The sequence below is a fragment of the Rosa chinensis genome, chromosome 5 (assembly GCF_002994745.2).
Source record: "Rosa chinensis cultivar Old Blush chromosome 5, RchiOBHm-V2, whole genome shotgun sequence".
Classification (NCBI taxonomy): domain Eukaryota; kingdom Viridiplantae; phylum Streptophyta; class Magnoliopsida; order Rosales; family Rosaceae; genus Rosa; species Rosa chinensis.
This window is the reverse complement of record NC_037092.1, coordinates 67,820,478-67,839,197: the sequence shown is the minus strand read 5'-3', so window position 1 is coordinate 67,839,197 and position 18,720 is coordinate 67,820,478. Positions and strand designations below refer to the sequence as shown.

Genomic DNA, 18,720 nt, shown 5'->3' with positions numbered 1-18,720 from the left:
GCGGATGTGAGACCCGAAAAAAAGTATCGAGCTTAGTGGAGATCGTACGAGAAAATTTAACGATCTCAATATATGTCAAAGTGCTCGAGAATATTTTTAGAAATTTTCATAAAGTGAAATCCTCGATTTAAGGATTGAATTATAAAGTACACGACACAACAAGTTCGTGAAAATTTTTGGGATACCCGAGCTATTTATCGTGATTTTCCAAAGTTATGAGATTTTAGAAAATTAACGGTGCGATCATGGCATTCAATTCCACCACCGCTTCATCCTAGCCATTGAAATAGATTGAACTTGGGGTTATAAATACCCTTGATCAGATCAAGGATCGAGATCATGTCCAGAGGCTTCAAGGTCTCCTGACTCGAAACCGAGAGCCAGCGACCCGATCCCCTAACCCGACCGGCGCTCCACCGTCAGGCCGCCTCCGGCCGGCGTACGAGCACCATCCTCTTCGTCTCGATGTCGCCTACATTAATGTGGCCTCGGATCATACATGCAGTGACTGTGAACGGAGAATCGACGATCCAAAACTTGAAGAACCTGCGGCGAGTTTCAAGAATTACGGCGACTCCGGCCACCGTTTGGGGTGCATGTGGTATAAAAATCACTCCTCTCATCATGCTCTACACGTTGGTGTACTTAGTTTTCGAATTAGATTAAGTTCTGATGATTTTCATTTGTGGGTTACTCTCGGCTCCAACATCGTTCTCCGACATCTGTGGTTTTCCGGCACTTCTTAGCTGGGTTTCTGGTTCGACTGCATCTATAGGCGAGGACTGACCTTGATTGAAGTTAAAGTCTGGAAATTTCGAGTTGGTGACTGTCAGATCGTACTTCATCACTAGTTGAGCTTCGTCGAGTGTCCGGAAAACGTTGAGGATCAAAATAAGGTTAGTTGAGTTACTCTCGGCTTTGGTGAATTGTGATTGTTGTTACATTGTTGATGGGTGTTATTTTGGTGGAGTTATAAATTCAGAAACTTTGAGTTGTAGACGTTGAGGCTTGGATTGCCAGTTCATCACGGGGTTCTTAGAGAGCTGTTGCAGATTGTCATTCAAATTGGAGAATCATCTCTCAAGATTGGATTGCAGCTTCTTCAGACTTGAAATGAGTTTCTGTCAATTTCTTCTTGGGTGTTTTGGGTTTGTATGAAGATGGAAAATAATAAAAGTTGGAGTTGTTGCTGGGTTTCGGTAGCAAAGGAAAAGGAAAAAGGAGATGACAAAATAAAAAATAAAAAATTTCAGGTGGCTTTCTTCTGTGAGCTGGGCAAATGTCCAAGCAAATTTGTATCCATGGAGAGCTGGTCACCCAGTTAGCATTTTCAACCATTAGATTTCAGATTTGATATCCAACAGTCCATATTATGCTGACGTGCCCAAGCATGGCAAGCTCGGAGCATTGTAGAATTTTCGAAAAATGTCCCCATAATTTTGTTTTGTTTTATATTTCAGGGACAATGCCATTTGTATTGCCTGTCTTATGTTTAGGATTCAGACTCTAATTAGGATTACTTACCATGTATCTATAAACAATTGTACACCAACATGTATAAATACCGGACAAATGTCTAGTTGACTTGCCTTGTGTAGGGACAAGTGTGCATTTATAGGTTTTCAGTAGCAATAATAATCCTCTTAATAAAACGCCAAATTAGGCCCAAAATTGATTACATGGTATCTTTAAAAGCTTTTTAGACTCAGATACTCCGTGTCAGGGATTATGTCAGAAAGTTTTTCCTCTTGGCCACCAATAATAGATTGAGATTTAACTCCAATAAGCGTCAATGAGATTCAAATCCAGGTGTATGTCATGTGCTCTCTGAATTTTAATGCGATAACCGAAATGCTATGGGCTTCGGCTGGACGACTGTTCCGGTCCATATGGAAGCCCAAGTTCATAGGAGCCCAAAAACCCGTTTCTTGGACTTTGATGTATGAGTCGGGTCGAAACGTCAAAACGGAGAGGAGAGAAGGCGAAGCCAAACCGATCCGTCACTCTCCCAGAGAGTCTCAAAACAGTGATCGGAAAAACAAAAAATGGACGACGAATTGGTGGAATTGCAGAAGCAATTCGAGTCGGCACAGCAAGCGAAATCGAGCATCAGATTGTCCGATCGAAACGTCGTCGAATTGGTCCAAAAGCTTCACGAGCTCCACATCATCGACTTCGACCTCCTCCACACCGTCTCCGGCAAAGAATACATCACTCCGGTAAAGCATTCTTCTCTCTGTTTTGTTTCGGAAGAAATTAGAAATGCTTTGGTCTATGGAAAGTTAAATACTAAGAGATTAGAACACGGAAAAATTCGTGTAATGCGCTTCGGTAATTTTTTTCCGGTGACTGTTTGGCATTTTAGTTCGAATTTCAGCCCAAAAATTTCTTTTATGTGTTTCTTTTATTGTCAATTTTAGTATTAATGTTGTTTTTCTTTTAAATTTAGAAGAAATTCTTGGCATTTTGGTACTGTGATTGTGTGAAATTGATTGTTTTGTATTTGATGATGGTGTGGGTTAATATAGGATCAATTGAGGCATGAAATACTGGTGGAGGTCAAGAGGTTGGGCCGTATATCACTGATTGACCTTGCAGATGCTATTGGGGTTGATTTGTACCATGTTGAGAAGCAAGCTCAACATGTGGTTTCTGATGATCCGGGGCTTATGTTGATTCAAGGGGAAATAATATCACAGTCCTATTGGGATTCCGTCGCTGAAGAAATCAATGAGAGGCTTCAAGAATGTAGCCAAGTTGCTTTGGCAGAACTTGCCGCGCAGTTACATGTCAGTTCTGAAATGGTGACATCTGTGTTGGAGCCGCGCCTTGGGACTACGGTAAATTGCTTTCCTTCTTTTGAGTGATAGTGGGGTGAAGAAAGGAGATTTGTGACTCCAGTGTTTGGATTCAGGTGAAAGGTAGGCTTGAAGCTGGGCAATTGTATACCCCTGCTTATGTTGCACGTGTCACTGCCATGGTTCGTGGTGCTGCTAGGGCTATCACAGTTCCCACAAACTTATCAGTCTTGTGGAGTTCTTTACAGCAGTTGCTGCAAGAAATGGAGGGAGCCAGTGGTGTAGCTGTAGAAGGTTCATTTTTCCAATCCCTTTTTAACGGGCTTGTAAAGGAAGGCGAGATTCTTGGATCACTTCGTGCAGGAGTTCATTGGACACCAAATGTATGTGTCATAATCTGGCTTCATTGGTTGGTGTGCTTTTTAATTGCCTAGAATGAATAAATTGAGAGTTTCATAATTTCATTAACATGGGCTTGGAAACTGTTATTGTGCACCTATGCAGAAAAAGCACTTTAGCTTGGTTATTATAGAATTACTTGAAGTTTGTATTTGAAAATATCTTAACTAAAGATGACTATACCTTAACAATATTTTTGATTTTAATGCAGGTTTTTGCCATTGCTCAGAAGGAATCAATTGATTCTTTCTTCTCACAGGTACCCTTTTCTCCTATCTACCTGCAATGATGTCGAGTCCAGTAACCTACCCAGATGTAATCTTAACTTCAAATTTTGGCAACTTTTTTGTTGAATCTAATTGCATGTGGAGTTATAGAGTTTAGTTTCCACCGCTGCATTTGGCCTTTTAACCTTCTTTTACTTTCTTAGATCTCTTCGGTCACCATCCAAACTGGCGCAACTCGACAACTGTAGTTTGATTGATATTAAACTGATATGTCAACTTGGCATGTCCACCTGTAGCATCAAGCCACTGTTTAGCAAGAATTTATGTTTTAAGAAGTTCAAATATTTGGGTTACTTATTTTCTAGATACCCATAAGTCTAAGGGATTTTATGTTTGTTCTACCGTTGAACATTTTTTTCTTTCAGGAATGGGGAAGAATATTCTGAAACGTTGATATCTCGTTTTCCTGATTTAATCATTTCTGTGCTGCAGAACTCTTTCATTAGCTATGATGTTCTGCAGAAGCTTAGAATTCCCCAGCCTGATCAGTTCTTGCAGGTACTTAATTTTTTTCATGTTGATGCTCTGATTCTGGAGCTCATAAAATATATATGTGAAGTGAACATTCTCTTCTCCTGTTTTCCATGTAATTAAAGTTTGTGGTTCTGCATTCCAATTTAGTCCAGATATCCTGAATGCATACCTTTGGTTACTACATTTATTCACCCATCAATGATTGAGATGCTTGATGCTGCTATAGAAGATGCTCTTGAGCATGGGAGCTGGTAAGAAAACACCCTAGACTATTCTATGGATTACTTTACATACTGTATCTTATCTCTTCAACTCAGTCTTATCACCTTTTACAACTTGCATATGAGTGTAGAGTAAAACTTTTTTTTTTTTTTTTCTATTGTAGTGTAAAAGTTGATCACTTGATACTGCCCTGTTTATCTGATTCCTTGGGCCCCATATAAGATTGTTACCATGGATAGAAAATTTCACCATCTTATTATTGTCATTGTGTGGGACTTATGCAATTGGAGGTCCTTTTCTTGTGGCCAATGGAGGTCATTTAATATGTTGTTTCAATGATTTTATTGTGTTTGAAACAATCCTTAAAACGTATTAAGATCCTTATTGTATATTATACGCACCTACAAAGATTTTTGATGTGTTCTTGTATGTATTTCTGTTGTACTGAGTTATTTGAAAGTATCACTTCCATTACTTTTTTTTTTTTTTTTTTTTTTGAGACTAGGGTATCCGAGTCTTTGACCCGACTAATCCCTAGGTCCCCGCCTGACCCCACAACATTTGGGGAACTGGAAACTCTAGCAATTGCTAGGTGGGTACCTTGGGAGAGGGTCGAACCCCAGACCACTTGGGAGCAAACCAAGGGCCTGACCGCTAGACCAACAACTCATTCATTCCTGGTATGACTGGATGTTAATGTAGGATGGATTCTCTTTCTATACTGCCAATGTCCTTTGGATCTCAAGATGCATCCAAACTTTTGTCCCTTTGTCCTTCCATTCAGCAGGGCCTCAAGGTAGCTATCTGATACCAAATCTGCTTCTTTTCTTAAACACCTTATCTGTTGACTCTATTCTGCATCCTGTTTTGCAGTCTGATAAGGCAATAATCTTCGGGGAATCCTTTGTATTTAGCAGTGCCTTTATCAAGGTATGCAGTTGTGAATTGATTTTATCATTTAAAATCTATTGGCTTTTAACTTTCAAATACAGTTGAAGTAAAAAAGTTTCAGTGACTAATATACCTAAAAACAACAATAATTATGAACATGTGTTGACATTCTGTAAAACAATTATAAACTTCATAACTTTCTTTTGCGGATAGCTCATTTTTTTGACCTGAAACCAATGAGCTGTTCAGCAATATTTGAAACAATTCTACTTTTTATTTTTTTGGCAATCATATAAAATCTAATGCTTTCAGTAATGTGTTTATGACTAGGATGTGTATGATCGCCTGGAGAAAGAAATGGAAACCTTTATAGTTTCGAGTACTTCTGGTACTATGGTGTCAGATGATTTGCAGGAGACAAAAGTTGGTCATGAAACAAGCAGGTTCACCGAATCAAATGAAACGGTTAGTGACAGCAGCAGTAATAAACAGACCATGGAGAAAGGATCAAAGAAGAAAAAGGGTCGAGTGGCCGGAAATATGGGAGCAGGTGCGGCCGATGGTGATCCGGAAAACCAGGACTCTGTTCCTACAAAATCTAAGAAAAACCAAAGGAAAGGCAAGAATTCCTCCTCCGCACAAGTTGCTGACTCAAAAGCATCTGCTAAGTTGGTAAAATCTAAAGAGGAAAATCTGAACATTCCTTCAGAAGATTGGATGATGAACAAGATTGCAACACTGGTTCCTGAATTCGAAGAACAAGGTTTCTGGGTTCTGACTCTAGCTATTTTGTCCATTTTAGTTTTAAATACCATTACCCATGCATTTGGTACTAAGTTTTGACAGAGCAATGGACAAATTTGGTAGGTCTTGATGATCCACAAACAATTATTAGACCTTTGGCAAACTATGTGAGACCTATGCTAATAAACTCTTGGAAGGAGAGAAGAAAAGCATTGTTTACTGAAAATGCAGAGAGAATGAAGCACTTGCTTGATAATTTGCAAAAGAAACTTGATGAGGTTAGTGCTCTCACTATGGCTGTTTTGACTGCAATAATTATTTCAGTTGTCCAATTCCTTGGTTCTTGCACTGGGTAATTTTCTCAAGATTTAAGAAGTCTCTGTTTGTAGTGTGCTTTTGCGTACCTATTAGTCTGGACTCTTCCGTATATTAAACTGCCTGTTCTTCCCTGCAGTCTTTCTTAAACATGCAGCTTTACGAAAAAGCTTTAGATTTGTTTGAAGATGACCCATCAACTTCAGTAAGTTTTACCTCTAGTGATGTGTATTAAGTTGTTGCAGTTAGTGATAATGAGGACTAAACAAGGCTCGTGTGTGATCCATAGGTCATTTTGCACCGGCATTTGTTAAGAACAACAGCTACTACTATTGTGGATATGCTTCTTCTTAATTTGGTAAGTTTCATGGCTTGTAATGTTCTGTTACAACATGTGACATGCGTGGAGAGACAGCATATATACAATAAATATATGTATCTTCGTATGTACTTCAATAAAATCTGCATGTAGCTGATTTATGTCATCTGATGTAGGACATGCACAACAAATTGAAGAATGGAGTTGAAGTTGAGGACACTCAGATTTCAGAATCTTCTTCACTTAACCCAGGAGAAAGAACTTCTATTGTATGAATAATTCTCTACCCAATTTTACTTCAGTTTGGAATACCAATGAGACTGCTGAAGCACATTATCCAATAAGAGATCCCAAGGTGGTCTAACTTTTATTATCTGCTTTTGAGGTTTTCAGGCGAAGAATTTTCCTGGATCTCTCTCAAAGAAGGCTCTTGTTGTTGTTGAAGCTTTAGAAGGAAAGGTCGGTTCTTGTTTGTGTTTTCTGTTTTAGGGATGTATTGCAATTTATTAATCGTGAACTCTTTTCAATTGATACTTGGAAGTTGATTGTGTTTTGTGGAGTGATTATTTCATCTCTTAACTAATATAGGCTGCAGCTTTAATAAGTACTTTGTCCATTTCAGAGTTCGGATTATTAATATTTTAGTTTTGATATTTGACGCAAGTCAAGTAGTAGTGTAGACGTGTAGTACACCCGTTCAGTTTCTAGATTAGTATTTTTCTCTCTGGAAGCTAACAACAAATAAAATAGTTCTTTCTGATCTTAAAAAAGAAAGAAAGAAATAATGTAGTTTAAAGTTTAGTTTCTCTTTTAAGAATATTCTTATTTTCTTTAATTCAACCTTTTAATTTGCATTTCTGCCTGTATCACTATTTTACTTTACATGAAATAAATAAAAAATTGTTTTCTTGTGTTCTGTTACTTCTGACATGAACTTACTGTAATGGTTTCAAATGTATAATTTTCTATGTGGCAGCGGGTGGAAACATTCATGACTGCTTTAAGAGACATAGCTGAAGAAAGGTACTTATGCGCTTATTTTATTGTGTTCCATTAAGCATTTTTTTTGGGTTAGAAGTTAATCAACATGCCTGGGGTTCATTTTCTAGTGGTTTACTCCTGAAAAAGCTTGACAAGAAGTTGGAAAGAACACTTCTGCATTCGTATCAAAAGGTAACCTCCTTTTGTAAAAGAAATTACTCTACTTACTATTCACAAATTCCTAGAATTGCAATTTGATTTTATGGAGACACACATTACAGTTTTTGGGGTTAAGTTTGTTTGGGAGTTTCTGGCTTATGTAGTTATGTCTTCTGTACCTATGTCATCTTCAGGATTTGGCGTCTCAAGTTTCTGCTGAAATGGATCCAGTCTCTGTTTTGGCCGAAGTTGTTTCCCTGCTATATGTACAGGTAAGTAAATTTTTTGCTATGTGCCTTGTGCATTCCAGATTCCTGTTTCTGTGCCCAATATAATAACATGAATTTAATCGAGTAGATTCACCATAAAGCTCTCCAAGCACCTGGAAGGGCCATCGCTGTTGCTGTTTCTCGGCTGAAGGTGTGTTTTTCCACAAAAATTAGTTACTCGGTCAAGTGCCTAGACCTTGAGAATCAATGTCATATAATGTTGAGTTTATATGATTAACTTAGCAGTCTAACAAGGTATAACTAGTTCAAGAGAAAATAATTCCCTTATTTGGAGAAGAAATGGGGGATAGTAGTTCTTTCTTGATTAGGAGTGTTTGAAGGAGTGAAGGGATTTGGATTAATGTAATTGGCTCACTTTTATTTTGTCTTTTCTATTCTTACATTTTCCCTGCGATTCCAAAATCCGGATGGATAATAGAACGGAAAATTTTATATGATTCATTTGACTAATATAAGCTTTAGGTTCCTTGGGTTTCACTGACAAATTTAACTTGCAAAGATTAAGATCTATAATCATGACCTCATCTAACATAAACTCCATTTAGACTTAAAATGTGCGTATTGAAAAGTAAGCTTTTTCAACATGTAACAGGTGGTGATTATTTTTACTTTTTGTGAATACGGTCCATTAGACTGTAAAAAAGGCTTACAGTTATTCCAATGTTAATTTTGTTCAAGTAAACTTTTAAAGAGAACATACGCTATTAGAGTTCTAACTTCGATTAGGTGGTGATTTAACAGTTGATCCAGTAAGATAAGAAAACAGACCAAAATTATTGTTATTATTTGAAGTTTTTGTGAATGTGATTTGTTTTTTTCTTTTGATATATTATTCTTTCAAATATGTTTTTTTTTATAAAAAAGTCCAATATTTTATTTCATAGAAGAATGTGTGATTTTTTAAAAGTGGAAAATAAGGAATTGTACCCTTGAGTATTTTCTTTTTCCAAATAGTTTAGGAGAGTTCCTAAGTTTGCTGTTGGGTTAATGGTGACTTGACAGCTGGTTCAGTTAGATAACAAAGAGGCACATGAAAAAAGGCAACTGTGGAGATTAATTTTGGTTTATTGGGAACATGATCCATGAGTCCTTTAAACAACATATACATTCCAAAATCTTCTTTATATTAAGATTTAAAGTTAACAAGGAGCTGTATTTTTGCCTTTTCCTAAATATCCTTGTGAGAGTTCCATTGTTTGATCTTTCATTTCAATACATTAAGTTCACTCTCCTTTCCCTTTTGATCCCTTTAACATCCAAAAAGGCAATAGAAAACATGTTCCCCTCTTTTGTGTCTTGAATGGAATAGCATGTGCTCTCTTCTCTTATTTTCCAAAGGATGGGTTCATTTTCTTTTCCTTATACGCTATATGTAAAATGGTAAAGACCCAGTTGCAGCTCTCATAATTGTTTCAGAGTCCATGCTATCAATGATGCGGTTGAGTGATTCTAATATTTCTGATCCCAAATTAATATCGTTATGAAAATTTCAGGATAAACTAGATGAATCAGCTTTCAAGATCCTGACAGAATATCAAACTGCAACAGTAACCCTCTTAGCACTAATATCCGCTGCAAGTGGAGATGTGAGTATACATTTTACACTTTGCTTGTCAGATAATTTGTTATGTATCGTAAGTACAATTGATCCATTAAGTCTCAGCTCTGAGCAGATGATATTGCTAAGTTTCAAGGTTTACGGGCAACTTAATATTAGAGTTTTAGAATGGCAATTGGTCTATGTTCTGCTAATTGGTTAAGCTACCAACGGCACAATTCGCATTATTTTACTTGGCTAAAATTCTTTATTATGTGGACGGATTATTCAACGTAAGCAATCTCCTTTGCATCAGGAAGAAGACTGTACATCTGATAGAATATTGAGCAAAAGGGAGCTCCTGGAAAATCAAATGCCTGCACTGAAAGGCCTGGTTTTGCGCACTGGCACCTCACAATCTTGACTAGGCATGAGATGAAGCTCCTGAATCTCACATGGACCTGTGAGGCTAAAATGCTTATTTTCCTTCAAAATGTGAAGTTGTGGGTTCCAGACTTACTGGTTAGTGCTCCCAAATCACAAATCAGAGGATATAGTTTTCATTTTAGATGAAGGCAGTGCCTATTTGTCCATCAATTTGTTGAGATTAGAGTATACCGTTGAAACATATCACTGCAGTTATATCTTGTAAAAGAAGTTATAAAGAAAAGGTATACAAATGTACCCTTGATGGGGTCATTTACCTTCAATCTGGTCTGGCTGTTAACTTAGTCGATGCAGTTGCTAATATTTTTAGCCAACTTTAATAACAGCCGCCTTACTAAGCTTAGCTTTCTATGAGTGGTTGTTGAGTAGCCAAGAGTGTTTTTTAATTATATTTTTTTTTAATAGTCTGAATTGTTGTTTTAGAAAAATAAAATGCTGGAAACTGAACCTAAAATTGAAATTTGAAAGAATTTTGGGTCATCGAGCAACCACAGTCGGTCCTAGGTTTTAGCTTACAACCTCCAACCCAATGAGCCTTAATAAGGTTTATAAGTAAATAAAAAACACGATGAGGATGAGGAATTATTCGTCCACAAGAGTCTCCTATAAGTAAATAAAATAAAGACATTCAGATGCCGACGAAATTAATGTTGTTAAAATACTCAAATAAAAAGGGACACAAAATGCCGACGAATTTGGAATTGCTGATGAAATGTCGTCGGAAAATAGAGAATTGCCAATGAAATTTTGTTGTCCCAATACTCGCAAACTGTTTGTCGGCAAGATGGGAATAGCCGACGAAACTCCTTAAAAGCCACGGATATAGAAAAAAGAGAGAAATACCGACGAAAGGATTCGTAGGCACATAAAGTCGCATACAATTGCCAATGAGATTAGTAGTCAAAATTCTCACATGGAAAATATAATAGAAAGGGATGCATCTTTTTTTACCAAAGTAATTCGTGGTTAAAAGACTTTCATAAAAAAATAATTATAATAAAAGAGACAAACTGTCGGCAGTCGCCATTCTCCACATAGGGTGCAATACTCCACTGCTTTGCCTATATATTCCTACAAATGTATTTAAATGGTATTGCCATATCGTAAAGAAGGAGAAAGGGCCTTTCAGCTTGGGACCACTCAAAGACAGGTAAGGTAAGGTCAAGAAAGGTGAGGGATTTCACGACTCCAAATTCAGGGAAGGTCAGATTCTATTCCATTAATTAAGAAGAAAGGTGAGGGATTTCACGACTCCAAATTCTCAACCGATCAAATGCCTCCTGTGTCTGTAGCATGAACTGTTGCAAAATCTGTTTTGTTAATTTCATTTAAGAGATTCACTAGTTCATAGTACAAATATTCATTTAACAAAACCAATCAAATAAGGACCCAGTGCTTGGACAGCAAAAGCACCCCCCAGAAACCTCCACAACCCCCACCAATAACCTGTGGCATGTTTGCCCACCAACGTGACTTTGAGGAATGTTTGCCCATTGCCTACCAAGAGGTGACTTGAAGCTTTAAAGCTATAGTCCCACACCTCCAGAATCAAATGTCAAGATTTCCAACAAAAAATGAATGACCCTTCATAAATCTCAGCCATTATCTGACAAATAAGAAACAACTTCATCTCCGATGACGTCCTTTTGGCACATAGTTATACTCACAGCTACTTTTGACAACAGTTGCCACCCTGGCAGTTCAATTGGTTGGTGTTGTGCCACAATTTAGTAAAAAAATACAAAAAAAGGTAAATTACTTAAATTGGCTGATCACTGCTACAGCCTAGAAGACTGGTAAAACAATTGCTTATAATTGCCAAATTGAAGGAACATCCTGATTAAGTTCTAATCAATGAAAACCATAAACTAAAACTTTACATTCTAAATAGAAAATATCAGTCAATGCTGCGGTAAGGACGGTCTCTTATCCAGTACATCATAATGCACAACAAAATTTTCCTGCAACCAAAATATACAATAAACTCAGGGGACTGAATTTGTCAAAAAGGTTCCATTATAGACAAACAACACCACAAGATGTGGAATGTGTATCAATCAGTTCTAACCTTTCGAACTATTTCAAATGTGTTGGGATCAAAGCAGTGATAAGACCCTCTCTCATATGTGTTTGTCTTGACAAGTGGCTCCATGTTGGGGACTCTTGCAATCCATAGATGGTGCTCCTTGTGATATAACCAGCCCTTGTTATAACTGTCAAAAATAGATCTCATACTGGCTTAGCATAGACCATTCTGCCTTGTAAACTTACATTACAGAATCCACAATGCTTTACACTACAATTTCAAACAAAGATCAGAAGGGATCTTTTACATGATTTAGTGGTTTTGTAAAAGGAGGGAGGGAGAACAAAAAAAAAACGAAAGAAAAAGAAAAAGAAGAGGTAATCCATACCAGAAGGGCGAAATATATATATAAAGCACATATACATATATAACATATACATATACATATTTATATAATGAAAAAACAGAAAGCTTACAGTTCATTTGCAGCATGTAATTGAGCTTCATCTTTAGGCATGCTGCAAAATATAAGATAATAGTAATGAGTGAATACTGTAAATTCATATTTAAAGACTACATGAAAAAGATGTGACAGAGGCCCAACAATTAGCACCTGTAAAATATGTAAAATAATGTTTCCACCGAGAACTTTGAAAAATATCCTTGCTGCAGGCAACAAAGATGAGATTAGAGTAGAAAGAATATACAAGATGAAAATCTAAATCTAAGAACACCTTTTTTCCAGTAAAAAGAAAAAGTAGCTCACATGTAGTGCAGGTGGTTGTTTAGCATAATAACATTGGGGAACACTAAACTCTGGATCACCCTTAGCTGGCTCGTCAGACCATGGGGAACCAAAAGTCTTGTGCAGATTTTCTGTTGAATTCAAGTTTAAGCCAAGCGTTGTCAAATCAATTCCAAGTGCAAGAGATGTTAAATCAGGATCACTCATCCTTATGACACTTAACAAACCAAGCAAACCAAATGGGTCCGGAGCAGATTGCGAGGTCTGCATCGACTTAATTCCCTGATCCCTAAATGATTGATTGACTGGTGACATCTGTTGCAGACGAAACTGTGACTGATTTTGGTGTTGTTGATACTGCTGGATAAGCTGGTCATAAGAACCCATGCCAGAAACTGTATTGGCTGAATTTAAAGGTCTCAATCCAATGCCAGGAGGTCCACTTGTCTAAACAAAAATGTGTACATATTAGATCCTACAATTACACAAATATAAGCAAATGCCCACAACTTGGTACTTTCCTGCTGATGTAAGAATATAAAAGAATTCATCTTTTATACATTACTAAAGCTGACTAATTCAAACTAGCAAACGATATCAAATCTGTTAATTCAAGGAAACATATTGAACCACTTGGAATGGCCTATATCCCTCGGTCTATGATCATATTTGAAAATCCAATATAAAAATAATATATAAAAAAGAAAACCAGACAAACCAGACTCCAGTATTGCCCAAACAGAAATCAAAGCAAAACTGCATATGGCAAGAAACCAGCATACCTGTGAATGATAGGTTGAATGCGATGATGGGAACATATCTGAGCCATGCAAATGGAGAAGATCCTGATTGTTTACTTGAGAAAATGAGACACCACTATTGCTGACTGATGGAGCATGTTGTTGTTGCTGCTGTGGACGATGAGATGAATAAGTCCCTCCCAAGTTAAATCCGGCAGATCTTCCCATCTGAAAACCAATATATGAAAATTTAAGGGTTAACCAATGACACATAAGACCCAAGTTAAAAAAAAAAAAAAAAAATAAAAAATAAATAATAATAAAAATAAAAACTGGGAAAGAATTTTGTATAAGTGAAGCTTTGAACCCACTGAGAAGTGCTGAGATTGCATCATTGACACGGTATTGTCATGGAGTTGTTCTTTCTGGTGCATATCCATTGGATAATCAGAATTACCACCTGCAAAAGATCTAATAGCAAGGTCAATAACTGTGGAATCAACCAAACAATAGACGTCCAATCTAGAGTTTGTTTGCCAACTGCAACAGGTATGTGTGAACATCCGCAATAATCAAGTTATGAAAATATTAAATTTTGATAGAGAACCAAACCCATATACCACTCATAAACAGTACATTTACTTTGATTCCCCGTCTAGCATAAAGCATATGTGCACACTGATCTGATAGATATGCACGCATTTGCACTTGAAACAAACTTGACTAAAAGCTACAAGTATATCTTTAAATTGCTACTATTAAGTCATGTAAAAAGTCAAAGTCATACAACTACAAATCGCTCACACCATCTTTTTGGCCCTCATAGTTTTGATTGGTGATTTCAGAACAGTAAAATGGGCCCTCGTAAGTCAAATTAACAATTACCATCGTAAATGATATGCTATAAGCCAAAATGAAATATCGCACCTTTAAATCCAGGCAAAGCCGGAAAATCTTCATTTTGGATGCTGAACTCTTGGTTTTGTTGAACAATAGGACTAACACCAAGACCTTGTTTTCGCAATGAACCTGCAATTTTGCATTATATTATAATCCAATTATATGAGAGAGGATACCATGCAATACATGCGAGCAAAACTAAATCTTACTCACCCAATTGCCCTTGAGGGCCTCCTGCAGAACTTGGCCGGCTTGTTAATTGAGGGAAATCATTCATGTCAAAAGGAGAACTGTCATTAGAATTTACATCATTCAACATTCCCATAGAGCTCAAATTATTCACTTGGACATGGCTTTGAGAAAGTGGACCTCCAGCACTTGGATAAGAATTTCCCAACATTGAAATAACCTGCGGGGACCCTGAAACCAGAAAATGTCATCTATGAAGGGGAAGATTTTTCAAGTGAAAGGTGATGAAAAATCAAGCAAGTAAATCCATGTCATCAACCAGCAGTACTGCAAATGCATGTGCCATATAACCAATACACCTCAGATAAGACTTCTTTTTCAGACTGGTATTTGAACCTTGTTAATGACTACATGCTACAACAATTTGCCACACAAGTTCTAAAACCTATGGAAACATTCCAACAATTACCAAACTAATGAGCAAAAACAGAACATTGTGAATGTTCTAAGGTAAATCACTGGTATACACATTTTTCACTAGAGCCTTTTCCATATACGGTAAATCAAAGTAATATACCTTGTGGAAGCACACCACCCATCAAGCGATTCTGCCCTTGGACAGTTAAGCTACCAGATCCACTATTTCCACTTAAATTTAGACGGGAAGTAAGACCAGGCACCGACAAGCCTCCACCAGAACTAATACTCCTCCCAATGTTGCCCCCACCAACCATGTTTCCCATGGAACTTGTAATCCGTGGACCTGCATTTCCCAAAATTTGGCCTACACCCAATCCGGGAACAGCATTACGGTTACCAATTGCAGCAGAGGTAGGGAGAATCCCAGGAATAGAACCGCCAATTCCATTTGTGCTACTACTAAATCCAGGGTTTCCAACTACACTTATACCTCCTCTATTAGTGACTCCTGAATGTCCATGAGAGCTTCCATGAGATAACTGCAAAACAAGTTTTTTGTTTTTGAAGGAAAAAGAAAAAAGCAATTAGTCAGGGGGGAGAGAGAGAGAGAGAGAGAGAGAGAGAGAGAGCAAGGGGGAGTGTCATGAATTAAGTCATACCTGAGACAGAGCAACAGGAAGATTATTTGATGAAAATCGTCCACCAGAAAGGCTTCCAGTTGGTTGTTGGACTCCACCAGAAGGAACATTAGTTAATGTTGAGTTTCTTGAAGTTAATGTACCAGGCATGTTCGGAACATTGAAGCTCCCATGAAGGTTATGCAATCCTTGAATAGATCCTGCAGAATGAAACTTGCTTCAATAACTTATGAAATTTACATAAGATAGTCAAGCAATAATATCCCACCTGCGTGATGAAATACAGGAGAGGCAGCACCCGATTGACCAGAGAAAGATGTGGCAAAACGTCCACTACTATCTGGAAGATTTGAGGCTGATCCGTTTAGAGAAGACTACAACCAAAAAGCATGACATGATTTAAATATTAGAACACACCAATTATTCATTACATACATAGCACGAGGCACGTAAAATGACATTTTTAGACCCGTAGAGACTGCTAAGTCCTGTCTTACTCCTAGCTGCATAAATAACTTTACTGATGATGGCATGTTATTTCTAAACAAGAGACATGTATGAAATGACCCAATCATTGACCAACACAAAAGGTAACAGTAATCAAATAAGAACCCAACCATTCACCACATGCAAGGAAAATGCAAACATCCAAAATAATATCACCAAAATCAGAGCTATATAAACTTCAAAGATACAAAAGAGACTAATAACAACTGCTTCAAAAGCTACAAGAAGACAAATAAACCACATATCTTTAACAAAATCCCCAGTGCAATCACTAAACAGTCCAAAACACCACAATTAAAAGATATGTTGAATAAAGATGACATATTAAATCAAGGACACATTGTCATAACCTCAAGGAAGTTATGTAGAGAAAAGACGATACATTAAGTAATCCCGACATTGCATGAGCATCAAAAAGTCATGCAAAAGATCATTCCTTGCTCAGAAATATCCCTTGTGTGAACAACTTGATAAAGCGTTTCTCTGTGAACAAACAACGTATGGCCTGAAAAAGACAACGTGACTGTGAGAGATAAGACCAAAGACCAGGAAGATAAGTAAACTAATAGAAACACTAAAAGTGAATGAAATAAACCCACTTTCCATAACCATTACAAATGCACGGTACTTAATAACCATGACGAAGAACTTTATTACAAACAATTAAAGATCACAGAGCCAGCACCCATACACATGAAAAGATGATTTTGAATTAACACTAGAATTGTACTAAATATCTTAGTGTAGTTTTCAGGTTCTTTTGTTACCTTAAAACCCATCAGCCTAGGTTTGACTAACTAAATCAGCAATGCAAAAACCCAAGATCTTCTTCTCTTTTCCCCTTTTTGACAAAACCCCATACGTACATAACTTCATAATGCAACTTCACCGGCAGCAAAAGTGCACCAAATTTTAATTTGCACTATGCAGTTTTCTCAAGAAATAAAAATTAGAGGATCCCGAATACAACTAAAATAACATATCAAATAACCGGACACATCATATGTAATGGTGTTTTCAATATGCATCAAGTTCAACAAAGTGGGAAGATAAGCTAAAGACAAAAAACAATATTATAAAAACCAACATCCAGAAGCTGCAAACATTTTTCCAAATGATGCCCGAAAACTTCACCATACTTTTACATTTTAAAATTGAATTGCTCATGACCAAAAAAGAAAAATTACAACAGAAACACCATTTCAATCACAAAACACAGTACATCAAAGCAGTGTTATTTACTTCACCAAATAAACTAATCTAAAATTCAAAAAAATTGGCCATAAATTTTCAGTTACTAAATGAAGAGAGATTCAACAACAACTAAGTTGTCCAATTTTTTTTTTTTTTCCTGACACATAAACAACTAGCAAATTCAAAACTTAGAGAAGGCTACAAATCTTAGCGAACCAAAATAGACGCACAGCCCATGAGTTGTACTACTTTTCCGGTTTCCATATTCTGTCCAGATTATCTCACCAACCAAAGCAAAATGCACAACCCGCAGTCTCAGTCGTTTCGACATTCGAATCTCGAAAACGAAGAATCTCTCTGAAAAAACCCTAGGAGAGAGAAAAGAACATCGGAACGGACCGGAAACCTAAAATTGGAATCACAGTGACAAGGGACGACGATCCAGAAAAGAAGAGCGAGCGGAGTGGGAGGAATAAGAGATCGAACTCGTTGGGAGTGAGGATCGAGTCAAAGAGGGAGAGGGAGAGAGTACCTGAGGAGCAGATCAGCGAAAGCGAGGGTTTGGGTCTCCGAGTCAAAGCGCGAGTTTGATTGCCCTAATATCACATAAAAAGGAGAAGGAGAGAGAGAGTCGCAGAGGATTTTTGATGATTATAGAGTTGTAATTGTAGGGGAGGAGGGGACGGATTTGGTGCGGCGTCATGTAGGTGTTACTAGAGTGGGCCCCTTTGTGCGACCTGTGATTGGCTCGGGCTAATTGCGTGTGGTTTTTGTTTGGGCCCTTAGTAGCTTGATAAAACTTAAAAGGTGTTTGGAATCTTTTTGTCCTACTGCTAAAAACAATTGTTTCTTGTTATTCAAAAAAAAAACAATTGTTTCTTGAAAAATAAACAATCTTCATCGAAAAAAAAAAATACTAAACAAAAATTTGTTTTTTTTTTTATTCCAAATAAGAATTTAATTAAGGGAGTGTCCCAAATATAATTATTAATTGTACAAATTCTTAGGAAAAAATGTATTCAATGATTTAGAAAAAAAAAAAAAATCAAAATTATATATGACACTTTTTCTTATTTAGAATGGTAAAAATGATGAATTAGTTTTTAAACATCATATCATTAGGTTGTTTAATAACCAAATGAAATTAGAACATAAAAAAGTCTTTGCTAATTAGTGTTTATTATAATACATTTCATTAGTTGAGACTCTTATTATTATCTCGAGATGTTTACCTTTTTTTTTTTTTTTTTTTTGATAAACCTTGACGAAACGAGGCTAATTTATTGAAAATAAATAAATAAATAAATACAGAGAGGGGGAACTATACCAAACCGCTTTACAACATCAACAGAAACGGAAATTAGGATGACTCATTTGGTCTCGGTTACAAAAACTATGAAGGATAGGCGGAGCCAAATCCCACCAAACTAAACCTAAGGAAGTAGTTCCAAAATTTGCTAGTGCGTCTGTAGCTTGATTCCCTTCACGAAATATATGA

At 36.9% G+C, this 18,720-nt stretch overlaps 2 protein-coding genes and 1 non-coding gene across 6 annotated transcripts; 2 read left to right on the top strand and 1 right to left on the bottom strand.

Annotated features, from left to right (window-relative positions):
* Positions 1 to 1,927: 1,927 nt before the first annotated feature.
* Positions 1,928 to 10,126, top strand: LOC112165195 (E3 UFM1-protein ligase 1 homolog). Its single transcript, XM_024301639.2, has 20 exons — positions 1,928 to 2,219; positions 2,529 to 2,840; positions 2,915 to 3,181; positions 3,409 to 3,456; positions 3,917 to 3,982; positions 4,106 to 4,209; positions 4,883 to 4,976; positions 5,054 to 5,110; positions 5,402 to 5,834; positions 5,939 to 6,093; positions 6,270 to 6,335; positions 6,420 to 6,488; positions 6,626 to 6,718; positions 6,843 to 6,908; positions 7,426 to 7,472; positions 7,559 to 7,622; positions 7,784 to 7,861; positions 7,947 to 8,009; positions 9,373 to 9,465; positions 9,733 to 10,126. The coding sequence occupies exons 1-20, from the start codon at positions 2,046 to 2,048 to the stop codon at positions 9,838 to 9,840; spliced, it is 2,457 nt and encodes an 818-aa protein (XP_024157407.1). The 5' UTR covers positions 1,928 to 2,045; the 3' UTR covers positions 9,841 to 10,126.
* Positions 10,127 to 11,433: 1,307 nt separating this feature from the next.
* LOC112165161 (probable NOT transcription complex subunit VIP2) lies at positions 11,434 to 17,901 on the bottom strand. Of its 4 annotated transcripts, XM_024301597.2 has the most exons (15): positions 17,755 to 17,901; positions 16,411 to 16,533; positions 15,790 to 15,895; positions 15,543 to 15,721; positions 15,374 to 15,422; positions 15,041 to 15,247; positions 14,488 to 14,694; positions 14,302 to 14,403; positions 13,746 to 13,834; positions 13,417 to 13,602; positions 12,656 to 13,081; positions 12,503 to 12,555; positions 12,366 to 12,407; positions 11,932 to 12,076; positions 11,434 to 11,824 (listed from the first exon to the last, which is right to left on the bottom strand). In XM_024301597.2, the coding sequence occupies exons 2-15, from the start codon at positions 16,426 to 16,428 to the stop codon at positions 11,765 to 11,767; spliced, it is 1,869 nt and encodes a 622-aa protein (XP_024157365.1). In that variant the 5' UTR covers positions 16,429 to 16,533; positions 17,755 to 17,901; the 3' UTR covers positions 11,434 to 11,764. The 4 variants fall into 4 exon arrangements, with proteins under 4 accessions (XP_024157365.1, XP_024157366.1, XP_024157364.1 ...); XM_024301598.2 differs by having other exon boundaries at positions 15,041 to 15,422; positions 16,379 to 16,533; XM_024301596.2 differs by having other exon boundaries at positions 15,041 to 15,422.
* On the top strand, positions 15,790 to 15,867 carry LOC112168559. The gene has a single exon (XR_002924320.1). It is a non-coding gene; the product is annotated as a small nucleolar RNA snoR35 (small nucleolar RNA).
* Positions 17,902 to 18,720: the final 819 nt, after the last annotated feature.

Coding starts and splice junctions, on each gene's coding strand:
- LOC112165195 (XM_024301639.2), top strand. CDS start 2,046: ATGGACGACGAATTGGTGGAATTGCAGAAGCAATTCGAGTCGGCACAG. Junction 3,983..4,105: donor AGCCTGATCAGTTCTTGCAG/GTACTTAATTTT, acceptor ATTCCAATTTAG/TCCAGATATCCTGAATGCAT. Junction 7,862..7,946: donor TTTCCCTGCTATATGTACAG/GTAAGTAAATTT, acceptor TTAATCGAGTAG/ATTCACCATAAAGCTCTCCA.
- LOC112165161 (XM_024301596.2), bottom strand. Junction 14,404..14,487: donor AGGCCCTCAAGGGCAATTGG/GTGAGTAAGATT, acceptor GCAAAATTGCAG/GTTCATTGCGAAAACAAGGT. Junction 13,603..13,745: donor TGCAATCTCAGCACTTCTCA/GTGGGTTCAAAG, acceptor ATTGGTTTTCAG/ATGGGAAGATCTGCCGGATT.